Source organism: Pyxicephalus adspersus, chromosome 10 (genome assembly GCF_032062135.1).
Source record: "Pyxicephalus adspersus chromosome 10, UCB_Pads_2.0, whole genome shotgun sequence".
Lineage (NCBI taxonomy): Eukaryota > Metazoa > Chordata > Amphibia > Anura > Pyxicephalidae > Pyxicephalus > Pyxicephalus adspersus.
The window spans coordinates 5,067,806-5,080,225 of record NC_092867.1 but is presented as its reverse complement, the minus strand read 5'-3'; the positions used below and the strand labels follow the sequence as shown (position 1 = coordinate 5,080,225).

At 43.0% G+C, this 12,420-nt stretch overlaps 1 protein-coding gene across 23 annotated transcripts in view; it reads left to right on the top strand.

Moving 5' to 3' along the window:
- The window catches only part of ABLIM1 (actin binding LIM protein 1), a 150,075-nt gene extending 138,269 nt beyond the window's left edge, over positions 1-11,806 (top strand). For 12 of the 23 annotated variants that reach the window (XM_072424559.1, XM_072424554.1, XM_072424547.1 and 9 more), the window contains 4 exons: positions 1,139-1,227; positions 2,191-2,287; positions 2,544-2,608; positions 5,704-5,843. In XM_072424559.1, the coding sequence (XP_072280660.1) occupies positions 1,139-1,227; positions 2,191-2,287; positions 2,544-2,608; positions 5,704-5,802 (350 nt within the window). In that variant the 3' untranslated portion in view covers positions 5,803-5,843. The other 11 variants (XM_072424570.1, XM_072424567.1, XM_072424566.1 and 8 more) reach the window with 2 other exon arrangements.
- The last annotated feature ends 614 nt before the right edge of the window (positions 11,807-12,420 follow it).

Here is a 12,420-nt window from a genome sequence, read left to right as displayed (position 1 = left end):
CTTATCAGATATTTTCCTGTATTGATTGTTAAGGTAGTGTAATGAATAATACAAATAAATATAAATATGTTAATAACTTGCATTTCTTCCCCGAATCTTTATCTACAGCTGTTCCCATACTAAGGGTCTCGCTCCATGTGACTCTTCTGTATATCTATAAATAGCATTGCAGGCACAATATTCACATTGAGATATAAGGAGCTTCATTTAGCGGTATTGAATTAATGTTTTCAGCCCCTGGGGCCCAGACATTTGTCACATGGTATACAGATCTGCAATATACCCCCCATGCAGTGACACTCCGCTGTCCCATAACAATTGCCCCTCTGTACCATGCAGCCCAGGGGTTAATGAGTCTTCACAAATAAGCAGAATTTCAAGTGGATTCATCAAGTTCCAGCCTATGAGTTGATATGGAATGCATTCTGCTTACACCCAGCTGAATGTTCAGGTTAAACAGGCTAAATACAATATAGATGCATCAAAACTAAATGTGTGCAAAGTGTTAGAGTGAAAGCAGCCACAGAGAAAAAAGCCCTAAATGCAGAAGAGAACCCCTGCTGTGAAAGTTGAAGCAATGGTCTGCTTTGACACTAAGTTAGACCTCCTATTGAAGAATTTTAGCTGACTCAGCAGGGGTGTTTCAGACAAAGAGACAATTGCTTCCACAAAAAGAGCAAAGGACCTTTTTTGCAGGATAGGACAAGCTTTGCTACACAACCTTTGACTGTTCCCTGGTAGAAAATGAACTGTAAGGGCTCTAATAATAAATTATCCCCCCAGTCAATTCCTCTGAAATTCCCTGGTGGTGAGTTGTATCTCTCTACAGGTCTCCTATTAAAACAATGATTCTTTCTGCCACCTAGTGGCCATTGGTCAAAAGTGCACAGCTGTCAAAGTAGGAAATAAATTATATGAGCCAATTGAAGGGGGTATAATTTATAAATAGACCCTTAAGAATTTGCGCACATTTTGTTTTTTTGCTCCTGAATTGTATTTAAATTAATTTAATTATTTAAACTAGAAGTTTAGTTTTCATTCAGTGGAGTGCAATCTGCAGTTTCCTAATTAATGACCAGGCCGGATCACGGAACTTTACCTATCATAGAAAATTCACTATATTATTTTCGGGGATTAGGTGACCCCAGGAGACGGTCGAGTGGCCGGGATGAAGAGGATGAGGAATTGGTAAAGCGCCGGCAGCTGCAGGAGGAGCAGTTAATGAAGGTGAGGCATCCAATATAAAGCCATTGTATTATCACATATAAAAATGTAACAATGTGAACAAATAACAATATAGAAAATGTAACAATGTCTGTGTATAAAACTGAGGGGGGCTGCATGTCACACATATTTATTACTGGCGTAAGATGATATAGAATTTACCTTTACTGCACATGTTATGTGTTAAAAGTAATGATCAAGGGAGCGCTTAAAACTGATTCCATGTTCATATGTTATATTTTCTCCGAAATCAGAACACCATAACCAAATCACTGTCGTATCACTAAGCCGCCCCAGACTTCTGTTTGAATAATCACTCCAATCAGAAAGTATCCAGTGTTAGACTGACAGCAGCAGGCATTATGCTGATTTCTGATTGGCTGACTATTCTGACCTTTACCTGTCTAGTATACAATCTGCTGCACAGGTGAATACTGAATGCTAACATAAAGACAGATACAAGTTCCTATTTCAATATAAATGTAAATCCTAACACTGAACCTTCCTTTCCATTTAAGTCCCCTGGAGAATGCAATACAATAATCATGTTAAGAGAAAAAGGAGACAGAAAGGTGTTCTACATTCAGGGTGACTCCATAGGGTTAGTACAGTGAGTAAAAGTTGTCACCCTAGGGCATGAAATCTCTTCCTAGCAAGAAAAAAAGTTTTTAAAAAAGAAAGCTAATGCAGCCACTACATCAGAGGACTGCTAAGCTGCAATATCTGGCATTTCTGTCCCTGGCTTCAGCTATGTAAGGCATTGGAAAGACAACATATTCATGATATTGTAATTGAATTCATCGGATTTATTAAATATATAGTTGAGGTTTGCTCATTGTTTCTGAATCTCAAGTGAGTCTGAGGCTCAATAATGAGCTTTAAAATCGGCATTGACATCATCTGTGAATCTAGAATGGATTAAATTATGTTTTTATGACCCCGTGTGTGATCTGGTTCCGTCTTTAGCTTAATTCGGGTCTGGGTCAGCTGATACTGAAGGAGGAGAAGGAGAGCCGAGAGAGGCCGCACTCTGCCGGACGATATGACCCTTCCGTCTTGTCTTGTAAGTGGCGGTTCTGTTCTTTGTGTTCTGATTTCCATTCTGTATTTGCAGAGATTTGGTGATATAAATAAGGAATTTCAATTATTATTGCACAGTATTTATATAGCACCAACATATTACCCAGCGTTGTACAAAGTCCTTAGTCATATCACTTCTATTGAGGGATTCCCAGGATATTGCAATGTTGCTTTTTTTTTTCCTTAGAAACTTTTTATTGCACAAAACTTTTTTAACTTTCTAATATTTCTTGTTACAGCTCTCCACTCCGATGCCTCCAAGACGTCATCTCTCCCAGGCTATGGACGGAACGGCCTCCACCGGGTAAGAATTGGCGGGAATATTTGTGTATTTATTTTTTGTGTATATCGGTTACCGACCAATGCAGTTATTTTCAGAAATCCACTTCATTATATGTATATATAATTTTTCAGATCTTCGTTATGTCTCTATATTAAAAAACTCCTGATGAAGCAGATTCCTTACCGTGAAACGTGTTGGGAAGTTGTTTTATTACACATTATGAATATGAAGATATCAAGTACATATATAAATTAATGTGAAAATATTATGTGGTTTGTTAATGACATTTTTACCGTCTCATTCCCGGTGATATGAGCTTGGTCATCACAGATGGAATCTCGTGTAAAAATTGCATTGTGTACCTTTCTGTAGTCCGTAACTGCAGACCAGGACTGCCAGAAAGGAATCAGCTCCTGATCCCATTTCATTTTAATTTCTTCAGTGCCAGGAATAATTATTTCTGTACTGCACTGTGCTCTATTACAAAGTTCCCCATATAATTGGATTAAAATAATGGCAGCTTTTGGAAAAAAAAAAAGATCCTTACCATTCCTTGTGATCCAGCCAATTGCGAAAATTCGAATGCATGCACAATTCCTGACGACTTCCTTGCTGACAGTCCTTGTCTGTAGGACTGTGCAGACAGGTTGAATGTAAAGTCAGCAATGTGTACATTGTCTTGAATTTATGATAAAAGCTTAGTGGACAAATAAAATATTACCGGTAGTTGTAGAGTCATTTTAAACAAAATAGAATTCAGAACACAATTTATACAGTAACATGATAATAGCTGCAGTTTTAGTTCCAAACCTTCTGCCTGTTTTTATGATATTTTGTACACTAGGTGGCGACACTGACCATTTATTTGTACAGTGAATTAGACACTTTTATTGGAATCTTTATACAAGAGGAGGAGGAAGCTTCTCTCAGTGTTTACATATCGATGAAATGTATCTAATTAGTGCTGATGGAGGAGACCTGGGATCCGCATTGACTTTTATGTAATATTTATAATAATGAGCTACAATTTCTCCATGGGGACAGTCAGCCCTTCCTAAGAAATGTCATCTCACAGCGTGTTCCGGTCAGCGTGCCGTGTGACCTGTTTCTTTACCGCCACCATGAAATTCCATCTATAGTGTGTGTGGGGCTGACATGACAGAAATCAAAAAGTTCTCCGGGCAGCATGGTGGCTCAGTGGTTAGCACTCTGGCCTTTGCAGTGCTACCACCCAGGTTCAAATCTCAGCCAGGCCAATGCATGGAGTTTGTAGGTTCTCCCTGTGTGTGGGTTACCCTTGGGTACTCCGTTTCCTCCCACATTCCAAAAACGTTCACTCAGTTTATTTGTCTTCCCCCCTTATTGACATATGACTATGGTAGGGACATTAGATTCTGAGCTCCTTTGAGAGACAGCTAGTGACATGACTATGGACTTTGTACAGCACTGCGTAATATGTCAGCGCTATACAGATATGTGTGCAATAATAAAACCTGGGATAAAGTTATTAAGTCACATCTGTTACCTTATCACTCCTTGTGAAAGTATAAGAGGTGTAACCCCCATTAGGACAGTGGGCATGCATTCCCTATTTACCCAAACTTGCTCTTTGTACAACTATGTGCTTTTTATTATCAAAATGATACAAATATCAGCCAATCACAGCAAAGCCCAGCAAAACTGCCAACTTGTAGCAAAAATTGCATCCTTGTATATTTGTTATATGGATCTCAAATGAGCCCCATTAAGCCTCAATGGGGCCTAGGGCACCCTAAAGTGAGCTTAACATGTGCTAAAGCATTCACTCAGTCATGGGCTTTTTTATAGGTAGTCCCCGGGTTACATACGAGGTAAGAACTGTAGGTTTGTTCTTAAGTTGAATTTGTATGTAAGTCGGAACAGGTACATTTATTTTAAAAAATGCAATTAGGACAGATGTTTGTCTCAACATATTATTAGGCAGCGTGGTGTCAGTTACTGTATAAAATCCTCACTGTGAGCTAATCACAAACAAAGCAAAAAAAACTATATGGAGCCTAGACATTCATTAACTTCTCGAGTAAGCTGTTCTTTGATATACAAAAAGAAACAACTGCAGAGTTTGTCTTGGTCATTAAAGAAGATGTTGCAGAACAGCAAAAGATTTCTTCTGCAAGTCATGCAAACCGCCCCCTCCCCCCATCAAGCCTCCGTCCTGCACACGAGCGAGCAGGGAAACCCCCGTTTGTATCTAGGAGTTGTCCGTATGTCGAATGTTCTTAACTCTTGGACTACCTGTTCATTATTAGTGGTGATGGTGTTGAGATACTCCAAATTCAATAATCAGATATTAAAGAGGTCAACAATCACCTAGCATTGATCAGCATGCGTTCATTTACAATGACCCCAAGGGAACAAACTATATTATCTGACTTACCCAACAAACAATATAATACAAAAAGAATGAAAAATAAACCTTTACTTAACTGATACCAGACGACAGGTTACAGAAATGGCATTCTTAGTTCTCACTTTCTGTCCATTGTCACAAGTTTGGCGCTGTGTATTTTGTGAACGGGTGGGCATTATGCTAGTGACCCCTTGTGGTGTGTATGAGATTTACACTGGTGATTGTAGTTTGGTAGGGTAGAAATGTATTAATGTTAATATTTTTATTAATATTATTATTATTATTATTATACATAAACAGTATTTATATAGCTCCAACATATTACAGAGTGCTGTACAACTGATACCAGGTAACAGGTTACACAAATAGCATTTTGTATGTATTTTGTGAACGGGCAGGGGATGGGGGCGCCGTGATAGTGACCCACAAGTACGACTACCGCCGCACTTATTTTGGGGTAACAAAAAGATGTTAGGGTTTAGGGAAAAAGCTGCACTATGGGGCTGCCCTGTTGTACTCAGCTTTAAAGAAATAAATGTTTAATAAATTGCAGTTATTCTTCATTTGGCACAACCAGTGAAGCAGCCAACACGTTTCGGGTTCTTACCGCCCCCTATTGGTAAACTAAAGGAGAAATGTTTTGCCTATTATTGGCCACACTTAATATTAAATTGAATAGTAAATTTATTATACAGCATTAGCAGTGACTTCTCTTCCTTTCCTGCAGCCGGTGTCCACGGATTTTGCGCAGTATGACAGTTATGCGGACATAAGCGGTGGCATTCGAGGTAAAAAACATAAAAATAGTAAAAATGCTAAAAAGTGATTTTTAGAGATTCATAATGAGATCTAATAATGACATTTTCTTTTTTCTCCCCCACAGATTATCAGGTAAGTGTCACCTCATCCCTAAGATGTTTTGCTGGGGAGGGGGCAGCGTGGTGATCTATATCTACCCCCCCTCTCCAGTCTGCCCCCGTGTGGTGTGTATGGGATTTTCATTGGTAAATGTAGTTTTGTAGGAATGATCTGTATCTGTCTGTCCCTAAAAATATTCTGTACCTGTGTGTCACCATATGTGTCTGTGTTGAGAATGCCACAGCTTCAAACTGTACACTTCATATGTGTGTGTATATATATTTATATATATATTCATTGTTTTTATGTTTCACACCAGAAGCATTCATGGGTGAATATAGCAGCCGATATACATAGAAATGAATTACATTGTATCAAATAATTGTCTTCATTACTGTTTTACATTATATCTGTGTGTTAGTACATAATCAATGTTTTCAGTCTAAGTTGTTTTTTTTAAAGAGAACCTGTCATAAGACAAGATTACATCCGTGTTTCTGTGGCTAGAAGTGAAAAATAAGGGGTCTGTGTTTAAATATCCGTCTCCATAGCAGATGGCTGCATGGAGTCAGCAGGACTGGGTACAGTTGTGAGACTGAACTCTTCCTCATGGTGCTACCAATGATAAATCGGAAACATTGCTGATGTAATTGATGAACTGCTGCAAATTTTTGCCCTGTTTTCTTGGTGACAGGTCCACTTTAAAAACATCTTCATCTGCTCTGAATCTCAGGCTACATATTAGTTCTGGGGTAGTAAAGCTGAACCTGTGCAGCTTTACTGCAAATGGCATTAATGCCCCAGAGCAGATTATGCAGCCTGTGATGCAAAGCTTCCATCTGAGGCTTTCCACACAGGTGTATTGCAGTGTGGAAGTTACCTGCTGAGTACAGCTGTGACTATCATATGCTGTGATCTGTGTTCTGCTCATCTTACTTTAATTGAACTCATTCTGCGCTGCTTCCTTATTGGATAGCGCTGCGCTGGTGGGGGGTGGAGCATTGCAATGGTGGTTGTTACACGGCAGCATCTATATTGCACTCTCATACTGCGGTACACGATGCACCGTTCTGCTTATTTATTACTTATATTTGTGCAGTGCTGACATATGATGTGGAGCTTTGCTGGGTACATACAACCATTTACACTGCAACCAAAAGAGCTCACAATCTTTTATTCCACCAATATTATGTCTTTGGATTGTAGAGAAAAAAAATATACAAACTCCATGCAGGTGGAGCCCCAGTGGAAATTAAATCCAGATCTCTGAGCTGTAAATCAAGAGTGCATTATCCTGCTGTGCTGTGACTTGTAGTTCTAATGCTGTGTAACAATGCAACATTGCAGTGCCACTATTAGCTGGGCAGCAGTTCTATTCTTCATTTATCTACAGTGCAGAGTCATCTATGGTTGGAAAGCAGTGTAGTGCCATCCTTGACTGGTCAGCAGTGTAGTGCTTTTCTTGGCTGAGAATCAATGCAGTGCCATCCCTGGTTGGGCAAAAGTGCAGTACTACACTTTCACTGGCCAGCAGTGCCATCCTTGGCTGGGAAACTTTGCAGTGCCATCGTTAGTTGGTCAGCATTGCAATGTCATTTTTGGTTGTAGAGATGTGCAGTGCCATTCTTGGCTGGTCAGCAGTGCAGTGCCATCCTTGTCTTGGATCAGTGCAGTGCCGTCTTTGCCGGACAGCAATGCAATGCCATCGATTGCTAGAAAGCAATGTTGTGCTAGGCTGGTCAGCAGTGCAGTGCCACCATTGTCTTGGATCAGTGCAGTGCCATACATTGGTAAAGCATTGTAGTGCTTGGCTAGTCAGCATTGCAGTGCCATCCTTTTCTGCAAAGTTGTACTTGCTGTACTTGACTGGTCAACAGTGCAGTGACATCCTTGGTTGGACAGACATACAGTGCCGTCCTTGGCTGGTCATTAATGCATTGCCCACCCTTGACTGCTCAGCATTGCAGTGCCACCCTTGACTGGTCAGCAGTGCCATGATAACACATAGGTGCCTTTTTCATCTGGTGGTGCTATTACTGGCACCTGGCTAATTACATGCATTAGGGACAGGTAAAGGGGAAGAACATTTCAGCTTTATTGTTCATGTCGCAGAGCTGGGCCCCTCAGTCATGCCAGGACCCCATAGGAAGGCAGTAGGCGTACTGGTTTGCTGGTGCAACAATAAAGCATAAGAAAGCGGAAACATGATTGCAGACGGTGACAAATCACTGACATGTGTAAACTGCAGACAGCATCACAAGACAACAGTGATAACAATAGTAATTCTAAAGCAAAAGATTCCATTTTGGATGACTGGCAGCAGCTGGACGCACCCAGAGGCTCCAAAGGAGTCTCACCCAGCCTGCTGCATGAGTAAGTAATGAGAATGGTTGCAGCAGCTGAGCAGAGCTGGAATCTCTGCAAATTGTATGAAACCAATGGGTGCCCCAGCCTGTTAGCCCAAATTTGGAACATCAATTTCAGGTGGGTTTAGGGTTTATTCCTGCTTACCCGCAGTGTGACAGAGCCCCCACTCCCGCCTTAACCCTTGCGCTCTGTGCGTAGACCTGTCTGTGCGCTCGTCCTGACTTCCACATAGCTGCATGTGTTACCCATAGAGCTGGTGTATAGGAAGCGCAGTGAACCCTCCCTGCTTCTGTGTAACTGGTGCTTCTCTGAATGTTTCTCCACATAGTCACTGCCCGATGGTCACGTTCCCGCCATGAGAATGGATAGGGGTGTCTCTATGCCCAACATGTTGGAACCAAAGGCAAGTTCTCCTTCATACACTACAAGACATGGCGCTGATGCTTGCGGGGAAACGGATGGTACTTGGGGTGCTCGGCTGTCATTTCCTCTGATCCGGTGAAGGGGGCGCCGTCTTTCTTGAGGGTACTTGGGGTGAAGGTAGCCGAGGGGTCAGGCTAGGCGGTTTTATCATTTTGAAATGTTCGATTTTTGGGTTAGATTATGGTTGGGTGTCTACAGTGCAGGCCAATCAATTTTGGCTAGACGTGCCATGTATGCTGCCTTCTGCTGGCTGATGTCCAAAAGATGTCTAAAAGCTGTAGTGCCCAGCTGCAACAGAGACAGCCAGGCAAAGAGCATTTTGAGAAGAAGGTCAGCGGCAGTAGCCTATGTGACAGGTCCACTTTATTGTGTTTCTAGGTTTCTTTTATGACCGGAGCCCTTTAAACAGCACATTTAGATTTTTTGGGTGGAGTTGACCTTTAGTTACATTTTCCTAGGAGGAATAGGAGGGCTGTCATTGATGACCTGCAATTTTCCTGGCTGTTCTACTTACTCTTTGACCCAGAGGAAGCCTCAGGATAATTACACAGCCCCTTTGTAGATCTGACTTTACCCCCACCACCACCATTATATTTTGGCCTCTGTGTGGGCTCCAAATGACAGATTAGGGTCCAGGGCCCTCATGCAGTGGCACAGTTTGCACCTCTCTATGCCTGCCCTTGGTTCCAGGTCAGTTTTTTCAAGCATTGAAGCTTCAACATGGCAACCAGGTAACTGGCATATTTCATAATTGGATGTCACCAATGGCAGCCTCTGTGTTTTTCAAAGGAAAACTCGTCTGGCAGTTCTTTAAAATCAGAATAAAGGGCCCCAATCTCAGACCCTACCTTGTTTTCTGGGGTCCGAAAATGAGTATGACATATCACAATTTGATACTTATGAAAATTATCATTTGGGCAATAGTATTAAGGGTTTGGGGCCCCAGGACTGTCATGACTGCCGGGGTTCCCTTATGGAGACAGCTGCACCCCTAGAAATAAGTTTTGGGATAGTACTGTGTCCCCTATTGCTCTGTACTGCCCTCTAGTGGCTATGAGCGACAGTGAGCCCCCTGCCAGCCACATACATGTGACATGTGACCTCCCTCTGCACAGGCGGGTGTTCTTCCCTATCAAAATGCACGCCAATAATGATGATTTGCTTGGTTTATCCCAGATCTTCCCCTATGAGATGCTGATGGTAACAAACAGGGCTCGGAACAAGATTATGAGGGATGTGGACCGGACTAGACTGGAGGTAAGAACAAAATCACTGACTCTTCCTAAATTTCTCCTCTTTGTTTTAAATATATCAAACATCAAAAGGCATGCATAGGCTTACAATTGTTCTCTACACTACAGGGGATTTTATATGTTTTGGTAACGAATAGGGATGAGCGAGAATGCCTCTGACATTCTGGCAAAAATTCAACCGAACTTCTGATGGAAGATCGATGAAATCATTACCGAATGATTCCCACGGCTGCCTTCATGAATGCAGCTGTGGGACTCCTCCTGTGTGCGATCCCCGGGCACTAGAGGTTAAATGAGGGCAAGCCCGGTGGTTTGCACACAGGAGGATTCCCATGGCTGCATTCATGAAGGCAGCTGCGGTACTCCTCCTGTCAGGGTGAGTACTGCGGCTGTGCTCATCAATAAATGAGCACAGCAGGGGTAGCCCTGTGTTCTTGGATAGAGAATCTCTATCCAAGAACACATACTACAGGGCTAAAAGAGCAATCAGGGGACCGGAGCTGTCAGCTCCGCTCTCCTAAATTGCTCTTGCAGGTCCCAAAAAATTAGATCAAAAATTATATCGACGGCCGAATTTACACAGGCCGTTCTCGTTTACATGTTCGGTAAGCAAGAACGACCCGATTTGCCGCGAGATCGAATTTTAAAATCTCACTCGTTCATCCCTAGTAAAGAAAGCCACAAGTTCTGATGTGTTCCTGTTCCAATTTATCAGCAGTCACATGACCACTATTTTATTACTTGGATCTGCAGGGGCAGGGTTGTGGGTGGAGCTTACAACAGACTGCTTGCTCATTGACTTGGGAGGACAGCCTGGCAAGGAGCGTTTTCCTAATAAACTGCAGTATTTTCCATCAGCACAGGTTATTTTTTATCTAATAAATGATTCCCATTCTCCATTTCCCCCCGCAGCGTCACCTATCACCCGAAGTGTTCCAAGAAATCTTTAAGATGACGATACAGGAATTTGACAAGCTGCCGCTTTGGAGACGCAACGAATTGAAGAAGAGGGCCCGGCTTTTCTGAGACATTTTACCGGGCGTGTCAGAGCAGCTGTGTCACAGGAAGCAACCCAATACTCTGCCCCGTGTGATAAGATATACCCTCGACGGGGCGGTGCTAGTAGGAAGGGGGCGTGGTGCTACCCGGCTTTCCCACGCTACCCTACATCCTGTCTCTAGGCGTGCCATTGGACAATGGATGGCAGGTGTCCTTAAACTGCCACACTGGCTCACTCTGCCCTCCCCCGCGGATCCAAATATAGGATGAGAGTGCAAGTTGCCTGGGGGTGCTTTTTTTTTCTCCTGTGTGTGTGTGTTTGTGCAAGAGAGTTTAAATTTTAGAAGTCGATATAACACTGGGCTGTTTTGATCTATAACACGGACTGGTAATAGCGATAACAGACATGACGCTATAGCGCTTATTTAGAAAAAGGGGGCGACAGTTAATTAATTTAGCTTTTGCAAATATCTCCAGCAAGGTCCAGCCCATATCACTTCTTAGCATGGGCCAGGATCATCAGGTAGAACCATTGGCTGGACATAGAACAAGACCTTACCCCAACTTCAGCTCCTCTAGGATAGCAGTACGGGTCCGGAACCACAAATGCATTTTACATCATAATATTTAAAGGTAACCTCTAGCTTCATGAAGTCACAGCCTCATTTCCCATATTCACTCTTCACAGGTCCTCTTTAGTATCCTCAATGAGGCACAAAACGCGTTAGTGATTCCCCATCTGCGTCGCTGTCATTCTCCAATAAAACACAGAGGGTGCAAAAGTCTGGATTGTGATCTTTTCTATGTCCATCCGAAGGTCCCGCCATTATTTATTGATTTTAGGGCCACCATGTTCCGTTTGTTGTATGTTTGGAATCTTTACTTAATGCACTTGTTCTGAGACAATGGAATATATCGGTATATCCCGCACTCCTGCCTCTGCACTTTTCATTTATTTGGGATAAATTCATAAAGTATAAATCCAGGTATTGTTTTAAATGGTTTTAATCTCCACCTCTTCCTGTGTTCCCTTCACTCACTCCATGGGCCAGCTCAGTCCCTGATTTTCTCCTTGGTTCGGTGCCAGTCACACTGGGCATTTCCTGTGAGCCCAGCCTGGGATTTATAAACCCCTCCACCACCAAGAGCTGTGGCGTTATGGAGGTCAGGATCACAACGCTCAATGGTCTGGGCTCACAGAACTCCATGGTCCCGGCTCACAGAACTCCATGGTCTCCAAGGCTGGGCTCATAGCACCCCATGGTCGGGGCTCATAGCACCCCATGGTCGGGGCTCATAGCACCCCATGGTCGGGGCTCATAGCACTCCATGGTTGGGGTTCACAGCACTCCATTGTTGGGGCTCACGGCACTCCAAGGCTGGGCTCATAGCACCCCATGGTCGGGGCTCATAGCACCCCATGGTCGGGGCTCATAGCACCCCATGGTAGGGGCTCACAGCACTCCATGGTCGGGGTTCACAGCACTCCATTGTTGGGGCTCACGGCACTCCAAGGCTGGGCTCATAGCACCCCATGGTCAGGG